The sequence below is a fragment of the Triplophysa rosa genome, linkage group LG15, assembly GCF_024868665.1.
Source record: "Triplophysa rosa linkage group LG15, Trosa_1v2, whole genome shotgun sequence".
Classification (NCBI taxonomy): Eukaryota; Metazoa; Chordata; class Actinopteri; order Cypriniformes; family Nemacheilidae; genus Triplophysa; species Triplophysa rosa.
The window spans coordinates 14,709,394-14,733,959 of NC_079904.1; the positions used below are offsets into that span (position 1 = coordinate 14,709,394).

General features: G+C 35.3%; 2 protein-coding genes across 2 annotated transcripts; one reads left to right on the forward strand and one right to left on the reverse strand.

Annotated features, from left to right (window-relative positions):
* Positions 1-1,117: 1,117 nt before the first annotated feature.
* Positions 1,118-5,383, reverse strand: nme6 (NME/NM23 nucleoside diphosphate kinase 6). Its single transcript, XM_057353894.1, has 5 exons — positions 4,967-5,383; positions 4,065-4,164; positions 2,844-2,883; positions 1,572-1,732; positions 1,118-1,288 (listed from the first exon to the last, which is right to left on the reverse strand). The coding sequence occupies exons 1-5, from the start codon at positions 5,060-5,062 to the stop codon at positions 1,134-1,136; spliced, it is 552 nt and encodes a 183-aa protein (XP_057209877.1). The 5' UTR covers positions 5,063-5,383; the 3' UTR covers positions 1,118-1,133.
* A 10,024-nt stretch (positions 5,384-15,407) lies between these two features.
* Positions 15,408-22,787, forward strand: eif2b4 (eukaryotic translation initiation factor 2B, subunit 4 delta). Its single transcript, XM_057353876.1, has 13 exons — positions 15,408-15,502; positions 15,931-15,962; positions 16,256-16,421; positions 18,663-18,857; positions 18,937-19,019; positions 19,937-20,028; positions 20,232-20,346; positions 20,487-20,563; positions 20,696-20,798; positions 20,883-21,010; positions 21,212-21,389; positions 21,740-21,920; positions 22,025-22,787. The coding sequence occupies exons 1-13, from the start codon at positions 15,454-15,456 to the stop codon at positions 22,222-22,224; spliced, it is 1,599 nt and encodes a 532-aa protein (XP_057209859.1). The 5' UTR covers positions 15,408-15,453; the 3' UTR covers positions 22,225-22,787.
* Positions 22,788-24,566: the final 1,779 nt, after the last annotated feature.

Here is a 24,566-nt window from a genome sequence, read left to right on the forward strand (position 1 = left end):
TTATCATCATCCTTAAGTTACAGATGACAGTAGATTGTTTAAATTGTTTTTGATGCATACAGTCTTAGTAAATGTACTGTACGTACTGTACATTTGAAGCATACAAATATAGAAAGGCAATCAAAGGCATACATTTATAGATTGGAATGATTGTTTAATGTGCTTTAAATGGCTAAAATATACTTAAATTGTTTGGACGAAATGCCAACAACAAAAGTGTGTGAGTTAAATGTTTAAGTTGATTATGGATATTGCTGTAGAGTTTATTTAGTTATTTAAAATGAATTATAATAATTGTTTGATGGCTTTTATGTTGACGTCTTCGTGTGATGATGTGTATGTATATGAAAATCAGGTCTCTCTTATGTAAGTGTTATTATCACACAATAGTTGCCTTGAAACAGTGTTTCGTTCTTTTTTATGGTACAAGTCATCAAAACACTGTTGTTGTCATTATTGAAACAAGGAATGTGTCTTTTCATCTAAGAAAAACATTGTTACATAAAAAATATTTTTCGACTAGAGGGAAAACATCTATTCGATTATGAAGCTACAAGGTAAAAGTGGTGTGTAGAATACAATATATTCTGTTATTTTAATATTGCCAAACAACTCTTTACTGAAAGGAAAAGAAGAATTAGTCTTTAGATTGTTGCATATTGTCAATACACTATTCAATTATTTTAGGAATTCTACAGACACTGTAATCAAAAGACCAACCACTGTTTAAAATAATCTTTCCACAATGATTATAGTTGCTCTAGTTTGGACTGAAGTGCTTTTAAAGCTATTAATTATCATCATTTCTTTTAAATTACAGGGCCACTTAACATACTGTAGTGCCAACTGGTTTATGTAAACCAGAATATTGTGACAAAGCTGTATTCTGTTAGTATGGCAGAAGAAATGACTGGAGTTTGCTACAATATATAAAGGAAAACATAAATTAACTCCAAGGCTAGTATCTTTTGTATACATGTATTATATTAAACACATGCAAATGAATACAATCTTGTTAATTGGCACAGTTGCAGTATAGACAAATGACATTCTTGTGTAAGCAAACAAATAAATACAACTCAGCATTAAGGTACCAGTTGGTGAAGGCATTAATGTAGCATTGTATCCTGCAATTATAATCCTGTTATCTGTCGAGTGTGAATTTGTCTCTGTTCATCATATTCAATAGGTCCCAACCTGAAACCAGGCTCTTCCCTCTTCATCCACTCATCTGCAAGGAATTCTGGGAAGAAAAATGCAATCTCTCTCCTGGCTGATTCAATGGAATCTGAAAGAAAAAAATATGAACAAGTTTCGAATGTAATTACTGAACATAGTCTATCAAAAGATATTGTAACCTGCCTTAAAGTAATCCTCAAGAGTTTTGAAGTATTCAAAAACCACACAAATTGCAGCTTAAAATGATCCAGGTTGTAGTTGGGCTTTTTAAGTTTATGATTTTTTTATGCATTTAATCAATTGAATTAGAAAAATACAAATATAAATAAACAAATACTAATAAAGCGCGATTAAAGAGTGATTACAGTTATTTCCACTTTTATAGTTGTTACCTGAACCATGGGTGGTGTTTCTAGTGTCAGTCAGCCCGTATTGGCCCCGTAAGCTGTCTGATGAGGCGTAACGAGCTCTAAACACTTTTGTTGGGCCCATCATCCCTCTCCAGTGAGTGATAGCATCCTCTCTGGCTATAATGTAAGCTCTCATTGGGCCACTGTTGTGAAAATAAGACGGAATGTAAGTAGAATCAACATAAATTAAGGAGCATCCTTGAGCTTGTCTACGATATCAAATTCCAGTATCCTCACAAAAACTAACATCATTTCCGACATCATACATTCAGGTTTTTATACTTTAAAAGGATAAACCCTCTATATGACTCTTTCTTTTGTGGAATACAAAAGAAGACATTTTGAGAAATGTCTCAATGTTTGTATGTCCTTACAATGGAAGTCAATGAGAACCAATGTTGTTTGTTTATCAATGTTCTTCAAAATATCCTCTTTTGTGTTCTGCAGAAGAAAGAGAAAATCTTTTTTGGGTGAACTTTCCCTTTAATTCACAGAGCCACAAGCACAATTTTAAAGGGTACAATACAATTAAGCACAGGTCAGTTCAAGTGTTGCGGTAATGTTTCAAATTCCGCAGACCCAGATGGGGCCTGAGGACAGGGTGCCATGGTAACATCAGCCTCCCTGTCTAAACCATACCACCCGCAATATTAACAATCTGTCACTTCTCCCAAGAAGAGAGACCAGATCTGCATTCATTATTACTTTAAAGTGAGTCTATGCAGCAGGTCACCATACAACGACGGCAGACCAGTCCAGTAATTTGAAGGCCTATTAAGGGTGTAATTTGTGGAAATGGATTTCTGAAGCTCTTCAAAAGAGCACGCTCGTGAGGGAAGAAGGGGTTACACGATTAACCTTTGATTCCCTACATATACACAAACTATATAAAGAATTTCTATTATCATTTGTTTTTCTTCCCTGTATTGTGAACACTTACAACAGAAATACAAAGAACACCAAAAATAGCTGAACGTTAAGTTAAGCGTGAATGTGAACACAATGTTGCAGCATAATTATTTACGTGGTTTACAGATGAATAAGAAAAATGTTCACATTACAGAGTGACAAAACATGAACTAAAAACAACTAGCTGTTGAAGATGTTTGCTTAATGATAGGAGACATTGAATTCATGAGATGGATCAACAGCATTTTTTGTCACTAGTAAAAAAGCACATGCTTTTCCGACACATAAACGTTAATTATTAATTTGGTTTTACAAATAGATAAGAGAAAAAATATTTATATTTACCTTGACATGAATTCAACCAGTCTTTGATAGAAAAAACGCCCTGTAAAAAAACAGAGAATAATCAACACAAATTGCTGAATTAGTGTTTGCTTTTATTTGAACAGATTATGCTTATAATACTTGAAACAGTCCAACAGGGATGATGCTTTGGTTTATGCAGCAGCTTTTTGCTGCAATCTGTTAACTTGGTCAGAGCGAGGTTTTGAATACATTATACTGACATATGAATACCAGGCAGCTGCTTTTCCTTCAAGGCAGAATAAGATAAGCTGAGACTGAGTAACAGGTTGTTTGGAGCCTTAACAGTGACTCATCTTGTTTAAAATCACACATCACTGATACACACCCACACATGTACTGAACCATTCCAATTCAATCTGTTACAGAGACCATTTTCATTCATATACTGTTGGCTGAGGAAAGTAGGACAGTTTTAACACATTGCAGAGCAGAGCTTTAGCCAACTAGTGAGTAGTATGAGAATTCTTTCAAACAGCACATGTATGAGCTTCATGGCATATTCAATTAGGGCTGGGCGGTGTGAATATATAGTACAGTATATACGATTGCAATAGAATAAAATGTCAACTGCTGTATGCAAATACTATAGTAGGGGTGGTTTATTGTGGCATGACGTATTGCAATGCCAATTGTTTTACCATATGACTTCTGTTTAATCCTATTGGTTGAGCTGCCAACACGTGAGCTGTGTACGCATATAAAATGTTTCAATGTTTTAGATGTTCTCTTTTAAGGTTTAATTTTATTAAATGTGTTCCTAACTCTTAAAATTTAGAGGGGTTTTTTAGTGACAGACATTTTCCATTTTAATTCATTTACATACAGAAGGTTCGATAAAATGTTGTCAATTCTGTAATAAGTTGTGTGTAAAAAATTTCACTGAAAATTGTGAACATTCTGAAAATAAATCTCCTTTATTTGAATTTTAGTTATATTTTTTAAAAAAAATGTTAAAATTTAAACTAAAAATATTGTAATACTATGGAATCGTTTATCATTTCACATCTAGTAAATATACAGCTCAGAACGACCCACAACTAAGTACTAAGCAGTAGTTTAGCTTATTATTAAAAGAGGTTTGGTTTGGTTTTGGTTTTCAAAAATATAAAACTATACGATGGCAACAACTCCAATGCTACATTGTATGTTGTTTAGGTTCAAGCAGTGTGTTTGAATACAAGAAATAAAACTCTTTTCTACCTGCATGTTCTGCATAAAACCTTTCTGAATCTACTCTTCTCCACGCCAGGTCTTTTTTTCTGATTATAATGAAGTTTTCTACAATCTTCTGATGAAGAGCCTAGAAAGCAATGAATAAAAATCTTTTGATATCCTCCTAACATCCTCTAAATATCTGCAAAGCAGAAACTTCAACAGCCAATTAAAATGTGTTGCTGCGCTAGCAGTTCCACCACAAGTCTTTTCAACTCATCTATCAATCTTTCCTCTCAACATAGTGACGAGTTAATGAGAGCTGTACTCCTCCAAAAGAAAGAAGGTAAAGGTTGAGTGATAAAAGCAAATCTCTCTTTAATTGTGAATTCCCTGGTGTAAATGAAAGGTCGTGAGCTCCAGTGTTCATGCCAGGTTGCATGAGGAAATGGTTTGCTAATTAAAGCCACTTTATCTCTTTGAGGCTACAGACAGCGGAAATTAAATCAGGCAAGAGATTGCCTCATTTTAATAGCAAAGACAAATTATAATGTAGCTTTAATCCTCCATAAATGAGTGGGAGATGTCTGTTTGAGTCACAAGCCATCCATGGTCTTTATAAACAGGTTTATAAACATATTTAGCAGGCCAGGATGATATACTGTATATTGGCCAATATTTTATGCAGCCAAACTCAAATCAAATAGGTGGTAGGCTACTCGGAAACGTCACAAATACATTACAGTTACAAAATACCTTATGACAGTCTGCTGGCAGTATATTTAGATAGATAGATAGATAGATAGATAGATAGATAGATAGATAGATAGATAGATAGATAGATAGATAGATAGATAGATAGATAGATAGATAGATAGATAGATAGATAGATAGATGGTGACAATGGTGCTCACTGTGACAGTTTAGTGCAATCCTTCCGGTTATCTCACCTCCAGAATGAGAGGATGAGCCACGGCATCTGGTTTAATGACCGCAAGGGTGAGCTGCAATGTTTTTGCACATCTCATGCCTGTGCTTGATCCCATTAATGATTACCGAGACCAATGAAAGTGTGAGAGCGCATTAATGCTATATTATCCTCCTATAATATGTGCAGTTAGTTCGGATGAATATTTACTCCTCAGACAGCAGCTTTAAAAACATTGGAGTGCACGTGAACATTTCAACCATCATTAGGCGTATCATTACAAAAATGTATCGTAATGAAAAAGAAAACGCGCGACCTACTGCAGAGAACGATTGCACTTTATATTTGTTTTCAAATTATTTTCACGAGAAAAACCATAGCTCGGTTTATGAACTGCCCTTCCTTCGTGTTGTTGAATGTGTGGGCGCCGCCATCTTGCACTGTAGTAAACAGGAAGTACAGCGCGAGCGCGCAGTGTGGCCGTTTAATATATTGTTGATTTATTAACAAACAACCCACAAGTACATTAACTAGCCTATGGGACTTTACGAAAAAGGGAAACAATATGGACAACCATTTTATATACATTTAAATGTGCCATTTACGCTATTTATTTATTTTTTCTTTAAAATTTAAGCTCGTTCTTTAAACCATTAGACACAAAATCTAAAACTGAAATAAATGTATGATACAAAATCTAAACCTGAAATAAATGTATTGATACAAAATATAAAACGGAAGCTACACCCCGGGTTCTGAAAACCCTATAAAAGTTTTATTTTTAAAATAAAAGTTTAAAGTCTTATTTAAAAATATGTTTTATCTGTAAATTAGGAAATATGAATATTTACATATTTGTTGAAATATTGAAAATTAAATTGGCATACATGGGCGTGTATTTCTGTAGGCCTATGTGGTTACAATAAGCTACTTAGGGGATATCTAATCATAAGGTTTTATGGATGGGGTTTTGCATATTGGTTTCAAAAACGACTTTATAATTATAGGCTAATAATATCTTATATTATAATTATTCAGAATAATAGAATAATTTTGGTGAACTTTATTTCTCCAAACTGAAATTCCAGTCTTATGACCACAATAAAACTGCATATTCTAGCAGTCAAACAAAGTTGGACTTTAATGTTTTGTTAAACCTAAACCTATGAAATATTAAAAATGTAACAACTCCTCTGGTCTCCCCCATAGTGGTATTTCATTTTGGTGCTTCTGCTTTGATTTAGCTGACAACATAATGGCACAAAAAAAATCCATGAGGGCATATTTAATGAATGTGACAATAAAATTACAAACAGAGACACCACGTCATTTCCAGTGAATGCTTGTGAAATAGCACATGGTTGTTTACTGTGTTACTATAAATTTAGACAATGCACAATAAAAATAAAATCATTTATGTAGACATTGAAACATTAAAAAACAAGAAGCTTTGTAAGAAAACCCATGAAGCACATGAATAAAATGGTTTCCATTTTGTTCATGTGCTTCATGGGTTTTCTTACAAATCTTGTGGTGATCAAATCCTCAAATACTACAGTATACAGCAAATATACTTTTTGATATTACATGACAACTCGAAATGATGCATTTACATGATGTACAGTGAATGCAAATCCTTTCACACACCTATTCTCTTTTGTTCAATTGTTATTCAGAGTGATTATCCACATTTTGACCCAGTTACCCAAGCCTCACCTTGTTACCCTGACGGTGGTCACACGGTCATTTAGTGGACACCCCGGCATTTCAATGAGATTGCTGACACCAGTGGAAGCAACAAGTATCCTATTTTGACACCTTGTCTGTTTCATGTACTGTAAGTTCTTTAAGGGAGTGACAGGATGAGGTCAGAGGTGCATTTCCTGTCATATTACCTTTTGGTCTGCTGTTTAATAACTTCAATACCCATCGCTAAAACGGTTGCTTACTGTGACTGAAAAAAATACACACAAGAGAATTATATTCAGAATACTTACCAGCAAGAGACCTGGACTTAATCACCGTATCTGTACTAAATCAGTGTTTTTTTTTTCATTTTCTGGAAGATTTACTTCACCACTTAAAGCATATATAATACTTTTAACTCCACTACATTTCATAAATACATGTTTACTTGTTTTTCACCTTTAATACTTAGGTACATTAAAAATCTTGGTAAAAAAAACTTGAGTAAAAGTAAGTAGACCTATCTATTTGTTTAAGGTGCAAAATGACAGGTATTTGTGAAATGTAGTGGAGTAAAAAAAGTATGATATAGAGAAGTCATTTTTCAAAAGTAAAAACACTAGTATAAAGGTAAAGTACAGATGTAAATGTAATTGAGAGTAAAAATACCTTAACAATACATGTTTAATGTGTTATACAGTATGTTGCTTTAGATAACACACATCCTTGGAATTATAAGGTTCTATCTGCATTCTGGACACAGCATAAAGAAAAAACATCACATGTAAGTGTAAGTGTCACAGAATTAGAATATGCCGATAACTTTTCACAAAAATTCTATTGGATATTCTATCCTATTCTTATTGTAAGAGTCATGTTTGACATCGGGGGGAAAGGTGTTCACCTGTTTAGGGCTAGCACCTGTTTTAACATCTATTGAAATGCAAGTCACCTTTGACCTTTCCAATGCTTTACAGAGCAGCAACAGCCTCTCAGAGACAGCTGTGTCAACCTCAGTGACAGCAACTGTCATACCTAAAAAAGGGCAAAACTTTTAAAGTTAACACATTGTGCTATATTTTACCAATTTCACTTGTTTTTACTGTATGTATAAAGATGACATCACTGTTCAGTGTATAGCAGAAAGCAAGTCATCTGAAGCGCACAAAGCATCCAGGAGACAGGGTGTACTTATGTAGAACGTGACATATAAATCTCTATTTTGTGATGTCGCTTCACCTAAAATTGCTTTGAAGAAACACAAATAGACACAATAATTGATGGCATGCTGTGTAAGTATGTTCCATCAGTTGCTTTATTGTTTTCCTCACTCTTTTAAAATGCTTTGGGTAAAAGCGTTGTTATAAATGTTATAAAGCTGAATAAATATGACAAAATTATAAAGATATAAAATGATAGCATAAGTAGTTAAAATGGTTTTGGGGCAAATTTGAGAGTTTGAAATCTCTCATAAATCTCCAATGGAGAAAATGAATCGGACAATCTGTTCTCTTTATTTGAACTCAATCGTTTTTCACTCAGGGATAAGAAAAGTAATATGTTTAATAAAGATCTCTTTTGTGACATTTCTTTTCTTTGAGATTGCTACTTTTATAGCAGCATAATACATTTACTGCCTTTAGTATAATAAGTAACATCATTCTTTTATCTATGCTATTTATTTTAAACAACAATCATGTGACCCAGAATAGAGATAAATTATGGCTATAGCCCCTGAAGACCTGTGCCCAGACAATGTTTCTCGGCCCTAAGCGGAGTGAGAATCAGCTGTCTGAATGTTCACTGTCTGAAAAATTATATGTCAGCCTCCGGAAAAAGCGAGAGCAATGGCCTCTTAGAATAAACCAGGATGCTGTTGGCCAAATGCTGACAGAAAGGAACAAAGTTATTAGCACTCTGGGGCCCAGCTCGACTCCCCGTGTTAAATATAAACCCACCGATCAGATTTGGAGCTTACGTTCTTCTCCAACACTTTTTTGGTGATCCTAGTGCACACTTGTTCCCTATTGTTTCCGTAATGCATTAAAGACACACCCTTGCATTGGTGCAGCTTCAATGAGATTAGATACTGAAAACAACTGTTCATGTGGTATTTGGAATTCCACAGTTTTTGTATTGCTTCAATAAAATCGGACATCAACTTTAAGCTTAGTTAAAACAGTAATCAATACCGACCAAGGGAAAATTACAGAAAGTTATTTAGCTTGGTAAGGAAATAATCTGCAGTGACAGGTGAAGATGCCATGTGTTATAACTGACCGCATATGATGTAATCCTGGATAATAACGTCTATGGAAATGTTTCATTTGTTACTGTCATGTACAGCCACTAGAAATTGTAATTGTTAAGCATGCATGGTGCTATCCCTGACTGGGGCGATCGGGCTGGCTATTTGTGGCTGTCACAAACTGGTAAAAGGGCGCAGAGTGTTGGGTTTCAGAATAATCCTCATCTCTGGCCCAGGGTCTCTGTGAATAGGGATGGGTCTCCTGTTGCCTGAGCTCCTTTTAGAACACAGGTGCTGACTTCAGGGGTACTGCCATGCTTGTTGCAGGGGAAAATGTACTCTGACCTCTCCCATTTCCTCTGTAGAACTAGGTCAGGTTAATTCTGAAAGCCCGGAGCTGGTTTAGTCTTTTGACAGTCTTGAAATAATGTGGACATCATGGTGAAGAGATATGTATCAAAATAAAATGGCTCATTGAGTCATGTTGACAATGAATGTGATACACAGGAGTCTGCATAAAGAAAACACACAAAAAAACATGTTGTTTATCAATTGATAATTGTTGTTAAGTCTGGAACAACTGTGCTGTCACAAGACTTTATCATTAGTTGTAGTTATTTATGTACCGTTTTGCTGCCATTGAAGTGACTTACTTTTCCTGGGCTGGACGTATTTCAATCTGGACGTATTGTCATGCGAGGGATAGTTCACCCCAAAATAACAATTCTTTCATCATTTACGCCATTCCAAACCTGAATGACCTTTGAGAAAGGTCTCAGTGGTTTTGTGTCCATATAATGAAAGTCAATGGGGGCCAATGTTGTTTGGTTACCAACGTTCTTCAGAATATCTTCTTTTGTGTTCTGCAGAAGAAAGAAAGTCCTACAGGTTAGAAATGACAAAAGGGTGAGTAAATGATGACAGAAGTTTCATTTTTGGGTGAACCGTCACTTTAAATTGGGTACATTTTTGGGTTCTAAATGTCTGAGAACACTTTTTAAACACAAAAACATTTTTTAAATTATATTTTAATGTTATATTTGCAGCAAAATGCTGTATTAAATTAGATTCATTTTTTCAGCTATTTTGTTTTTCATTGAGAAAACCAGTGGGTCAATAAAAGCATGTTTTTGATTTATTTTTACTTTTGGACATCATTATGGTGTAATATAAAACTGATTTGATTTTGTCAGGAACATTTGGTACAAATCACAGTACATACATGCATTTTGCAGATGTTTTTCTTTACATTCTCCATCTTACAGTGCATTCCACATTTCTTCCTTTTTTTGTGTATTATAGTATATGAAAATCAACAGTAAAATAAATTTCTCTCCGTCACTAATCTTTTCCATCCTAAATACCAAGTCAGTGTTCTAGCTTGTTTCAGCAGTGACCCCACAGTCCCCCATCCGTAGTTATTTCCTGGTTCCCGTCTTTTTTCTCTACTGTATATATCTTTTAAAGGAGCCATTGAAATTCGCTGTAAAAGGGGAGTTGTGGGTGTAGGGTGTCTCTATGCGAGTGTGAACAGCTGAGAGGTGTGATTTCACAGGCTCGCTCTCCCCTGTCATGGCCGTGATTGGGTTGGACAGCAGGCATAAGAGAGACCCTGGCTTCTAAAGGACACCAACAGGTGGGAGGCCACAGGGGCAGAGGGGGGAGTATAAGGGAGGCTACCAGCTTGAAAGGCCGGGAGCATGTGGCAATGCCTGGGCAGAATCCACCAGTCATGCAAAGAGGACGATACACTCTCGGCAGAAGAGGAAAGATGGGAAGATAAAGGTGTGGGGAGAGTTTGCGTTTGGTAGATCTTGTTATGAAATGCTTTTTGGAAGTAAATTTAAAATATATATTTTTTAATCACTTTTCGTATTCCTGTTACCTTGTTAATAACAGCAAATGGAGGGAATTTGGTTAGAAACTGTTTCTGAATTGTGAGTGGCTGTTTGTGTCCCACTGGGTTTTTTCTTTCTCTCCGAGGAAATGTTGCTTTTTTATTGGTGGTTAGATACAGGTTATATACAAATTTTGATTTCGATAGAAATCCCAGGTGACATCTCTGTGTTTTATGAGGCGGCAAATGGAAGATTTTACACCCCAGACATGGAAATGATGCTGTTAAAGGAAATAGAGGTACGACTGTATAGCCTGGTTTCGCTTGAGGTGTCGTGCCTCATCTTTGATCTACAGTACATCAAGCTACATCAGGAAAGCTTAAAAGGGTAGTTTGCAGGGATCAAGCTTAGCACATGGCAGACTGAGAAACCTTCTGGCCTATCTAAATGTACTGAGAATGATTTCAGTGCTCTCCTGCTTGCCCACTCATGTTGTCCTGGCTTCCCTGCACTTCCTCATTTGATGGTCAGAAACCAATTCAGACCAAAATTTGATAGCACAAAGGAGCAAACAAGGTAAAATCTTTTGTTTTTGCATTTTAACTTTAATATATTTCACTCTGCAAAGTTGATACTATTTATTCAGTGACAATACATTTACTACACAATGAATATATTATTTCTGATGAATGACCTGTCTATTTTTTCTGAAAACTTTCCCCTTGTGAAGACATGCTTCCTTATATGCCCATATGAATACTCATGTTATGGAATGTAAGGAAGTGTGTGGTTTTAGGGGGAATCCGTCATCTAAGGACCAAACCTTCCTCTGACCAGAGCTTGTGACTGCGTTAATAAAATTAAAGTGCTTTGGTTAAACCTAAACTAAGTCGTGTCTGCAAAAATGTCCACATTGCGGTTATAAAGATTTGTGAACACTCTAAAAAAATCCGTAAATATAGTGCACAATATACTGTATTAATATGATGGAATTGTCCGTATTCATTTTTACAGTTGTTTTACCTGTATTTTGCACTGCATTAAATTACATTTTAGCATTAACAGAAATGTCCGTAAAATAAAGGAAAATGTACTGGTAATTTTCAGCCAGTACTTTATCCGTTTTTTTATGGGATTTTTTTACAGTGTAGCCTATAAACAAAATGGTAAGACAGTATTCTGAGACGGGAAATATGACATTTAACTGCTTTAGGACAAATGAGCCATTCACATTGGTCGTGGATCAGATGTTGTTTGTGGTACATTAAGGGCCTCCATACCCTGATCATCTCTCATTGACCCTGCAGGACAGATTGACAGAGTACAGCTGTATCTAATCTTTCTGGGAATTGCAAACCTTATGGGGTTTCCAAAAGAAAGTGATATAAGCCATTTTATTTTCCCACCTATCAGCAAATATTTGCAGTCACTAAAAGACAATGGTAAACTTGTGTTGGATGCATGGACAGTTAAACTGACATTTTCCAGTTTCTCATGTCAGTTCGCCTATTTTTTTATTTTTTTATTGTGTCTTCTCAACAGGTAAGCACCATCAATGATTTGATGAAATGTGAACATGGGCTCGCGTACCTGTCCATTCTCTCTAAAGCAAAACACCTTGCTGTGGCTGGTCAAATGGAACCAAGTCAGGTGTTTCTGCGAGGTTTGGTCCCCTTCAACCAGCTACTGCGTCGTGAATACAGCCTACATAATAACCCAAAAGATTGTAAAAGAGTTTTTGAAAAGAATGTAGTTTTTGTATCATACACTGTTGTCTAAAATGTTTGAACATTTTTAATAAACGTTTTATTTTGAGAAATGTTGTTTTCAGTTCATTTTAAAGTAAATAAATTTAATAATTTGGCCTGCTGTTAGGAAAATAAACACTTTGTGCTTTTTCACTACCTTATTTCATCATTTTATCTTTCATGAACATTTTACCACATCTCCACTTATGTGTGTATTGTATTGTTATGGACAGCATTTTCATATCTGGAATAAAACAGTCATACTTTGTATGGGCAAGTAATTATATAGCTAGATCACCTCAATAAAAAAATAGGGAATCCACATCAAACAGCTTAACATCAATTGAATCATTCCTTAGCATGCAAAACACATATAGCCATGAATAAAGTATTGAAATGGTTTTGTTATTTACACCTCCTTGGAAGAGGAGGCAAACTAAAAAAACAACTCCATTTGTCTAGTTCTTAAACTTCCAGCCTAGCCCATCTGTAATTTCATGCTTTTATTATCATTCATTAATTTAGATTTCATCACACTATTTTAGGGAAAATATGTACAGTAAATACACTATCGGTCAAAAGTTTTTGTACACTTACTCACTTATGTGTTCATATTTTTCCATATTTTAGAATAATAATGAACTCATCAAAATTATAAAATATTACAAAGGGAACTGTGGGAATTATGTTGCAACTAAAACGTGTTTTATTTTATCCTCTTCAGTGTAGTCACCTTTCGACTAGAATTTGCAGAAATGTTTTCTTGTCATTTTATCAAGCAGCTTCTTAAGGTCTCACCCTGAGATGCTTTTTAAACAATATTAAAGGAGTGCCCATCTATTCGGTGCTCTTATTGGCTGCTCTTTCTTCATTATTCAGTCAAAGTCATCTATTTCAAAAACATTTTTTAATAAAGATATGTTGTCATGAAAAAAAACATGTTTGTTTGCTAAATTATATTTTTGTCTACTAAACTAATTTCAGACATTCAAGCATACACTTTCAGATCAAAAGTTTTCACTAAAGTGTCCCAAAACTTTTGACCGGTAGTGTAGGCCTATTTCCTTCACAGGATTAAATAACACATAATAATAATTCTATTAAATAAATAGGCTACTTATTTAGTTAAAATCAATAAAAAAAGCATATCAGGTGATTTGTGAATTTACAAATATCATTCAGGGAAAAAACATGTCTTTTCTCATTGAAACCTAATTTTAAAGACATGCATATGTATTTTTTGTTCTGACGTTGGACGTAAAAATAAAAACAGCTAATTGGCGCCATCTTGCGATTTTAAACCGGTACTGACTGTAGGAGAGTTGTTAGAGTTGTAGGAGTCGCCTTGAGGACTGATATATTATATTTTATACATGGCATAAAACATTTTAAAGCTAAAACCTTAGGAGTTCGAAAACAAAGCTCAAAACAACAACTACCTGCTCACTTTCAAACAGTGTGTCTGATTTAACTTCGCTTTGCAGTTGCGATTATTTACCAGCAGATGGCTGTAGTTACATGTGTCAAGTATTGATGGTGTTTTATTTTTCATAGTTATTATTATAGGGTGTGAAAAACGTGATATGGACATAAAAATGTACACCAAATATTCTCGAAATGCTATAACTACACATATTTATACTCGAATTATACCTCAATGTATCATGTTTACTCAATAAATCATGTTTATTGATTGAAAGTATTTGGAAGCAAAATTGCTTGCGACGACTAAAGGTCAGGATGGCCGAGCGGTCTCCTCTGGAGGCTTAGGTTGGAATCCTACTTCTGACAACAAACTTTTCTTTTGTACATAATGGAAACATTTCTACGTCGTTAAGACATCAGCAACTACGATATAGTCGTTCTGGACGTTGCATTTCATATGTTAATATGTGGGACTTGAGAATACAAGTCATAAATATTGATTATGGACGTGGCCCACCCTATAGAATCATGTCAGTCAGCCACAGGCTCTATGCCTACAGGTGCATGAAAATAAATTTTGTAAAATGTTTATAAAATACTTAATTTCTGTGATAGCTTACAGATCATGAAAATAAAAAAATCAATATCACAAAATATTAGAATATTTCCTCAAATCAATCCAAAAAGAAATTACAAACCATTAATGTTCATATTTTGAAATGTACAGTCTTTTAACCAGTCAGTACTCATTTTCAAATGAACAGCAACATTTACAATCATCTTAAACAACACATCATGCTTCAATGCATCAACTCTATGAACAGTAAGTCTTTGTGTTTGAATGTACTGAACTATATCATGAGATACCCGGTCTTGGGTATCTCATGAGGGGGCAGTCGTGGCCTAATGGTTAGAGAGTCGGACTCGTGACCAGAAGGTTGCCAGTTCGATTCCCAGGGCCGGCGGGTAACGACTGAGGTGCCCTTGAGCAAGGCACATTACCCCTACTTGCTCCCCGGGAGCTGCAGTGATAGCTGCCCACTGCTCCGGGTGTAAGTGTGTTCACCACTTGCTGTGCGTGTGTTCACTACTCTCTGGATGGGTTAAAAGCAGAGGTCACATTTCGGGTATGGGTCACCATATCTGACTAATAGGTCACTTTCACTTCACTCTATACTGTATGAATAGTGATAAAATAAGCTTAAAATAAAATATTTATATTTTGTATCCCTTTTTTTCATGTAACTGTAAGCCACAATCAAAGAAATGTAAACAAAAAAAAAGACTTGAAATCTTTCTCTAAACATGTAGTGAATCTACAATATGTAACCACATTTCACTTTCTGAATTACAACAAAGAGAAACAATATTTTATTGATTAATCAGAATTAATCAAAATTATAATTTTTTTCCCAAAATATTTACTAATAAATAGTAACAACTACTGTATACAGACTAGAAATGAGCATGAGTTTACTCATTTCAATCACTAGATGGCGGTGAAACCCCGCTCTACTCTTTTTGCAACATTTTATCTGCGAGAAACAGCGAAGTACGCTGAAACATGGCTGACTCGGATGGAAAACAGGCTGATTGCATCAACCATGCTACAGGTAAAATATAGACATTTACACGTTACAAATACGCTGTTACTGGGATTAATCGCCTATCGTAACCATTCGTTTTAAGTCGTTACCAGGCAGCTTGGTTTCTAGGTAGTAAAGATGGTGATCATCGTCACTCTGCCGTGACACAGCTCACTTGACATATGTAACGTTACAGTAGAAATTACATCATGTAGTATTTAAAGTTGTATTGAAATGTAAGTATGTGGTTACAGTCACGGGTTTACCGTTTACTCTTACGTATAAACCGAGACTATAGGCTTTGCAACATGCGTTAGTTTTGATACGAGGGATCCCGCATTATGAAATAAAACTGCAATAAATAAAAGTGCCAAAATGTTGTCTCCTAACAAACTCATTTTTCATAACACTAAGCTTTGAAAGTGTCTTAAAGATGTGTTTATTTGTTGTCATAGATGACAAGATACACGAAGTTGCACGATCCAAGGTATGTAAGACGTGATTTCCATTTTATATTATTTTAGTTTGTGATGTCATTTGTATCCCGTTTCTTAGCTGAGGAACTAGTTTAAACAAGAAATGTGAACTGCTTAGCTTGACAGCATTTTGAGCAGAATATGTCACTTGGTTTTGTGACATAAATGGTTTATTCTGTAGTAAATCACTTTGTTAATAATGTAAAAATAAAACATGGAAGTACTTTGAAATGGAGCATTTTATTAAAACGACACTGGGTGGTTTGAGACAGTACAAGCTCTGAACTGTGGGTTTAATCTATAGAATGAAGGCAAGGAGCTAACCAAAGAAGAAAAGCAACGTCTTCGGAAAGAGAAGAAACAACAGAAAAAGAACAAGAAAGATGAAAAGGGTCCTCCAGAAAAGGAGAAAGAGAAACCGGCAGCTCCAGCTCCATCAAAACCAGTCACACAGAGCCCATCGCATAAAGGTAAGTGCACTCCACTTTGATTTTGACACGACTGATCAAAACAGATTTCATCTTAATTGCAATGAAAGAACATTTTCAAATGGTCAAATAATGTGGTAACATTTACATTTTGGTTCTATTTGTTAACATCATTTAAAGAAAAAGTTCACCTGAAAAAGAAAATGATTCTATAAACTACTCCGTCTCATGCGTCTATCTTCCTTTCTTCATTTGAATACAAGTAGAATTATATTAAAGCAACACTTTAGAACTTTTGCTCTTGGGTGCCCCCATGTGGTTTATAAGCGCAATTGTCTTTTTCCAGTGTTGTGAATAATGTTGCTGTATAAGCTTCCCCGCAGCCTTGTTTACTAAGCTGATGGAACCGGCGAATGCAGAAACGTTGTTTGGAAACCATTTCGCCCTCTTCCACGGGCAGGAGATTGGCAGGGCTGTGTGTACCGACCCGAACACAGAACTTACAGAGCCGCTATGAGGCTGCTCAGGTAGCAGCGACAGTAGAATTTGTCTGGTTTAGAGTTATTCTACCAATGAAATCATTTTAGTGACATTAAAAAACTACAAAGTGTTGCTTTAAACAGTATACAACAGTTCTTTCTGTAGTTCCCCATTTCCTTTAAAAACCAGAGGGTTTTAAAGACACTCCAATGTTGTATCTAATTTATTTACACACTTGTGCTGTCGGAATGTTGTATAAATGCAATATCGTTCTCGTAGTCGAATGATAGTGCTCTTATATCAGCGGCTGTGATTGCCTCCGGCACTTGGCACCTTGTGCCTTTGGCCTAATCACAGACATCCTGATATAGAGCACTATCACACTCCTACTTGAGCGATATTGCAATAATAGCTCATCTTAAATAATATTTCTAGTTTTTAATGCAATTGGATGGGGGCCAAGGTTTCGAAGCTCCAAAAAGCCAATCCATCCCATCATAAAAGTAAATACTCCATATCACTCTGGGAAGGGTAAAAATAAGTCTTGTGAAGCAAAACAATACATTTGTGAGAGAACACAATTCATATTTTGAGCTTATTTAGTGATCATTATGTCACATAAACATATAAACAGACGATAACCGATATCTCAGCCATGTAAGTTTAAATATGGCAAAACATCAAATTTTTTCCGTGTAGTTTTTCTTTTCAGGGAGCTACGCAATTCAGTTGAGTTTTTTTGATGCTCCAAAAAGGACATACAGTACGTTCATCGTAAAAGTAATCTATAGAAGCCCATTGGGTTAATAAATGTAATAAATTATGGGTTTGTATAAAACATATTTAGAATTTTAAACATGGCACGAGGGTAGAGTAAATAAATAATTGAATTTTTATATTTTTACTGAACTGCTCCTGAAATGCATTATTTAATTAAGCAATATATTTTTGCATTTTTATCATTTCTTTTATATTCATTATTATTTCATGTCAGTTCAATGTGCATTAAGTGATGTTAACAGATATAACGTTTGATGGTTTTTTTTATAATATCCTCTTTCGTGCTTGTGTCGTGTAAAAGAAATAAAGACATACAGGTTTGAAATGACAAGGGAATGAGTAAATGACAGAATTTTCATTTTTGGGTGAATCTCTTATCTCTTTAAATAATATTATTACACGGCTCGTTGGAATGCTTGATTGTGATTGGCCAGTCGCGACATTTGCAGGTTCATTGTTCCCAGATAACAGCCTCTCAAAACTAATAACACATGGTAAACCAGATGCAGCAAATCATTTTGACAGATTTTTTTTTTTTGTCAAATAAAATATAAATATGTCTTTTAATAACATATATGACATTATATTTACAACTGATTAAACCAAATTGCCTGTTCGTGAAATTTCGTTTCATATCATAAAAACAAAAGTAAACCGCTTTTCCTCACGGAAGGTCAACATAAAAGTGAGCAAATAAAATATTTCAAATTCACATTTCATGTCCAGTTTTTTCTTCATGTGGCAAGTAGCTGGCGTGTAATAAGCGGGATAATGTACAAGCAGCCGGCTGTTATCGCGAAATTACATCTGCCTTTACACTATCCCTTACTTAATAATTGTTGTAGAAGTATCGTAATTTGTTAGTTCACATTCACAAAAGTAGTTAACTAATGTTCGCAATTTTATTTTTTAACTGCTGCCATTTCGCAATATATTTTTTTGTTTTTCTTATGTCAAAATGTCTATTAAGAGTCCATGCTTCAGTAGCTTTTATTTTGTCCATTTGTCCCCTTGATTTCTTAGCGGCCCCGGTGACTGTAAATGCATCTGTTCCGGAACCCCCTGCGGCTGCAGAGAAGTCCGCAAAGACCAAAGCAGAGATGAAAGCAGAGCGTCGGGCACGGCAAGACTTGGAACGGGCATCAAAACAGGGCAAAAAAGAAGGAGGCCAGACATCCTCCAGCAAACCTAAAGCCTCCCCCAGCGAGCTTCAACCAGGTAACTCAGTATTTCATATAATAGGAGGCTATGATTGGAAATATTGTACTGTTATACCTTTGTTTTAATCTACTTTCAGTTGTGAAAAGGTTACCAGAGCATATTCAAGTGGATGACCCAGCTGCATTAAAGAAGTTGGCTAAAAAGCTTGAGAGACAGCAGGTGAGACAAATCAGTGTTATTCTGTTTTCCATCTTGTGTGATAACTTTCCTGTTGATGACTTGATGGTCCAGGTTTTCTCTATAGGTCCCATTTACAAAGTAATTAACCTAAGAACTTTACACCTATGTCTTACAGAAGTCAGGGCATGGACGCTGTTTAAATGTAACTGGAGTCAAGGTCTGGCTCCACACTTTTGCGTGCAGTGTATTGTTCGTTCCGTTTATTTTTGTGTAATGTGATTTTGATTCTTTCATTATTCACTGTTCATAGCTTCGGTGTCTGTCGGGGGTGATTTTTCACAATTGTGATTTCTTCTGTGTTTCATTTGGTTGCGTTTCATGTAATGAATTAGATGTCACATGTACAGAGGCCCCAATAAGAGTTTGGACATTAGACAATACTTGGTTTCATATAATAGATTATCAAACCAAACATTTATTTAAAAGTTATAGAAAGAAGTGGAGATGGAGACATCCTGATTGTCAAAGCTAGCGGAACAAATCCATAGGATTAATGTCCATGGTCCATGATCCACAACCGTAGTTTCTTTACCCACATCTCTTTGACCACTTAAAAGTAATTGCAAAACTGGCTGAAAAAAAATTAAACAAAAAGTGTTAGCAGATGTTTGATGTTTTGTTACGTAATGCATTTGCAGTGTTCAAATACTTTTCGGGACCACTGTGCAATAAGTAAAATTAGTCTTTTAAATGTGTGTATTTAATTGATTTATATTTTGTAGATCTATAGTACTAGCATACAAATCCCTATGTGTATCATGTCTTCATGTACAGTGTTCTGTTGCAGCCTCAGCTGTTGACCTGAGGAGGGAGGATGTGACCTCCAGAACATTTTCCCTAAAGAAACAAACACTACTCATACCAAATGCTGTTTGTTGTTCACTCTGTTCTCAAAGGTTCCTTTGAGGTCGGATTATGGCTACAAGGTAAGCCTGTTTTCCCATCTACACCAATATAGCCGAAAAGCCCCTCCTACCCAACAAATAAGGTACTGTGTGACCTGTCGTCATCTCCATTCGTTATGAGTTTCTCAAAATCTTAAGAAATCAGATTCTTCTTGATCTTTTGACATTGTAGCATTGTCAGCCATGATCTATAATTTATATAATAATCCAAATTAGAAAATGTCCTTTTTAATGTCAAAGTTGGTGGTAGATTTCCTTAATATATTTCAAAATGTTTCATTTGTAGCATCCCTGCCACAGTTATTCACCCATCCATTGTTCGCTTGGGCCTGCAGTACTCTCAGGGCATTATAGCAGGATCCAATGCTCGATCTGTGGCCCTATTACATGCTTTTAAACAGGTAATCAATGCAAAATAAAAAATTCTGTAGGTCATTGTTGAAAAGTTTATATTGTATATATAATACGTTTAAATATTATATTTTTTATTTGCTGTAAAGTTGTGCAATAAATTTGTATTTTCTTAAATCATTTTTTACAGGTTATCCAAGACTATAGCACACCTCCAAATGAGGAGTTATCAAGGGATCTTGTGAATAAGTTGTCACCCTATATCAGGTTCGTATTCTTTCCTGTGAAAATGAATACAGCACAAGCTCACACTTAGACATTAGATTTTAATGCTCCGATTCTACATTTTATATGACGGAAACCAATATTTGACACAATTTTCATTACGCCTCTGTACAGTTTTCTCAGCCAGTGTCGCCCCCTTTCGGCAAGCATGGGCAATGCAATCAAGTACATCAAGAAGGAAATTTCTAATATTCCCAGTCAATGCAAAGAAGAAGAGGTACGAGTTTTCATAGTTCACTGGTGTAACGCTTTCTTCCACCAAGGTTGTTTTCTGTTTCTAAAATCAACGTTTTCTCAACAGGCAAAACAGAAACTGCAGCTATGTATTGATAATTACATAAATGAGAAGATCACTTTGGCTTCTCAAGCCATTTCTAAGTGTGCTATTGAGAAGATAAGTAACGGAGATGTTATTCTTGTTTACGGATGGTGAGCTATTTCAGTATCTGCTTGTTTGTCTATGACATCCCTGCTGTTTTTGACTCCCATTATATTTTTAATCTAAGTGTTTTAATATGTGTTTTTGTTTCAGTATGTCAAATCAGCTAATGCAATGCTCTACCAATTGAGCCAAGTAATCATATTCCGAAAACGTAAGAATAAATACATTTGTTTTTTATCTTTCAAAAGCTCTTCACTTGTCAATCACATTTTGTGCGAAGCTTTTGAAAAGCAGAGGAAGTTCAGAGTTATAGTTGTGGACAGTCGGCCCAGGCTGGAGGGCAGAGAGGCACTGAGACGTCTTGTGAAGAGAGGCATCCAGTGTACATATGTGCTTATATCAGCCTTGTCCTACATCCTGCCCGAAGTGAGTAATTCATTCGAGTAAAGCTCATTACTTGCTTGGATCTTGCAAGCACGTTTTATTTTTAGCTTAATGCGGCAATTTGCAGATTTGGTCTTGAAAAATGCTTGCTTAGAAAAGTAACTTGTTGCTTCAGATGTTTGAGTCGATATGTGTGACAAATATATCAGCAGTAGCAAAGTCAACTGCAGTAGGATTATTATTAGCATGAATAAACTCTTAGATTATGTTAGTCAAGTTGTTCAAAATAAAGTTGGACTTTATTTTATGACGCTCTCGCATTGCAGTGACAGTTTTATTTTAAACAGTTGCTTCAATTTGGTTTAATAATGCTAAACTTCGACTTTTTTCAGGTATCGAAGGTATTCCTTGGTGCCCACGCACTCCTTGCCAACGGATATGTGATGTCACGTGTGGGAACTTCCCAAATCGCCCTGGTAGCGAAAGCCTACAATGTTCCAGTCCTGGTCTGCTGCGAGACCTACAAGTTCTGTGAACGAGTGCAGACTGATTCATTTGTATCCAATGAATTAGGTAAATCTGTCATTTTTATCTTATGTTGGTAGACTTGGTGAACTAGAGTATTTATATTTATTTAGAAAAAAAGTTGCAGTAGTAAATCAGACTTTTTTTCACAGATGACCCTGATGACCTGATTGTGACCCGAAATGGAAAGACCCACCTAAAGGACTGGCAGACTGTTAAATCATTGGGCCTTCTGAACTTGGTGTATGATGTGACACCACCAGACTTTGTGGACCTAGTGATCACTGACCTGGGCATGATCCCCTGCACCTCTGTGCCTGTGGTACTGCGAGTCAAGAACGTAGATCAGTGAAGATCAGACAAGCAGATGAATGCCGTTCTCCTTTGCTTTTGCATCTGCGTACAGGGATATGGGTATGAAATAAATACCTCTATGAAATGGGATAAGTTGATGTCCTCACTGGCCGGATACAATGGCCAATAATCCAATTCGATTTTCTTAAAAAAAATTCCATTTTCGATTCCATTTTTCGAAAATTTCGATTCCATTTCTTCTGTTAGGTAGAAGAATTGTAAATGAGATCCAATTAATTTTTGGTTCTTGTGCAAAGTCAACTAAACTATTCAAACTAAACATCTGTGTAAAACATTTATTAAATTTATGTTCGGCCCATTGTGAGGCATACACTTTTTTTTTTTTAAAGATCTACACCATTTTGGTTATTGGTTATTAACTGTTGCTGAAATACGTTCATAGATGAAAAGAAGTAAAGTAAGGGTTGAAAGTGTGTTAAAATGCAGGTGCAATTGTGGCTAAGGCCATTCATAGGCTAAATATGTTGCATAAGGGGATTTGTTTTTAATATTATCAAAACCCTTGGAAAAGTTACAGAAAAATAAATGGTTTGGATAAAACTGTTGGTTGTTTGTTTCTTTCTTGGTAGTACTAATAATAGAACAACAAGGCATTTGTTGAACAGATTTTTATTTCACGTACACAAGTTTAAGAAGTGGTGTCGTACCACAATACAATGTAACTTGCAATGTGATTATTGTACTAGTGTATTAACAGCACTTTCTGTTTATTTTGTTAGTCAATAAAACTTACTACTGTACTCGAGTGTCTAAATAATAATAAACAGCACAGTAGGGATCTAGAAAAAGAGCAGGATTTGTCAGTAACATATTTTAAATGAATATTATGAAATCCGCATCTACAGTACATACAAGCTGCACTTATTAACATTTGTGCATTCAATAAAAATCAAAACCATAACACTTAAAATGTGTACAATAATAATGATTGTTAACATTTATTAATGACCTTTTTAATGTCTAATATCTGTTTTAATGTCTATTTGTTTAATGTCAATTCACTTTTAACTGTTTCAAGTCAATTTAATATAAAATGTAAAACCGCTGTCAGCATGTGACTGTCCTCAAAATATGATCAGCAAGTTCAGTGTATGGTAAGTTTTATCTTTTCAAACCAAACTTGTCGGAATTCATGAAGGAGGATTATATAAATTGTATAAATAAAGATTTTAATGACCTTTAGGGTCTTGTTCATCTACATTTGCTCTTGGCAGGTTTTTAAAACCGGAAACTCAGCAGATGGTTATCCTTCAGTGTATTAAAGGGACAGTTCACCCAAAATTCAAAAATTTTCTTCGGAAGATATTTTGAAGAATGTCAGTACCTAAAATGATCTCATCCCCCATTTACTGAAGTGGACAATAAATACTATGGGAGTCAATGGGGGATGAGATCTGTTACTGACATTCCTTCAAATATCTTCCTCGTGCTAGCATAACAAAGAAATGTATACCGGTTGGGAACAATCTGAGGGTGAGTAAATGATGACAGAATTTTCATATTTGGGTGAACTATCCCTTTAAACTGACTGGTGATCGATTGCGTCATTTTGAAATAAGCTCACTCAGCATGATTTTTTTGTATTCCACCCCATAATCGTTATCTTAATAGGCGCTTCTCTTTAAAAAGTCAACTGGTTTGGGCTTTTGGGTGAACCACAATAAGAAGGAAACCACAACTGCGGACCCAGTGAGTATGTACAGTACAGCACCATTACTATGGGAAACTCCCCCTGCAATAATAATAAATACACGTATAAAATGTCAATGACAGAGAGAAATTCTTATATGGTTTTTTCATATTTTAGTCCTACATTCTTGCCACTATTGGCCAACTTGTCTATGGTAACTCTAGTCTCACCTCATACACTTGGAAATTAATGTGGAAATTATGAAGGCAGATACACTCAAAGAATCCTGGTCCATATGGTCTGCAATATGAATTTTCAGGACAATACCAGGCAAAAGGACTCTCCAAACAGCATTTCAAGAATTTTGTAACTTGACATTTTAAGATTTGGGAAACCAGTTTATCGATGACTTACAAGTGCGCTGTGTAATTGCAAACATTGAGGTAACATTGTGTGGTGTAATTATGTTTTTTAAATCCTTTATTATGATTTATGATTGACAACAAAAAGACAATAACAACATTCATCCTTCACAATCTGTGGTGAATTGTACACCATAAATTCCCACATAAACAAAAAAAAGAAGAAAGAAAAGCTGTAAAAATCACACTGTGAAACCAAAATCCATCAACAAAGACTATACATTTTTAGCTTTTGTACTATTCACCTTTTTAAACAATTAACATATA

What these genes read in the sequence shown, in the direction of transcription:
- nme6 (XM_057353894.1), bottom strand. Translation starts at nt 5,062, where the DNA reads ATGGGATCAAGCACAGGCATGAGATGTGCAAAAACATTGCAGCTCACC. An exon ending in CTCATCCTCTCATTCTGGAG is followed by an intron (nt 4,165 to 4,966) that starts GTGAGATAACCG and finishes ATTGCTTTCTAG; the next exon opens with GCTCTTCATCAGAAGATTGT. An exon ending in GTTTTATGCAGAACATGCAG is followed by an intron (nt 2,884 to 4,064) that starts GTAGAAAAGAGT and finishes GTTTTTTTACAG; the next exon opens with GGCGTTTTTTCTATCAAAGA.
- eif2b4 (XM_057353876.1), top strand. Translation starts at nt 15,454, where the DNA reads ATGGCTGACTCGGATGGAAAACAGGCTGATTGCATCAACCATGCTACA. An exon ending in ACGAAGTTGCACGATCCAAG is followed by an intron (nt 15,963 to 16,255) that starts GTATGTAAGACG and finishes TTTAATCTATAG; the next exon opens with AATGAAGGCAAGGAGCTAAC. An exon ending in CCCCAGCGAGCTTCAACCAG is followed by an intron (nt 18,858 to 18,936) that starts GTAACTCAGTAT and finishes ATCTACTTTCAG; the next exon opens with TTGTGAAAAGGTTACCAGAG.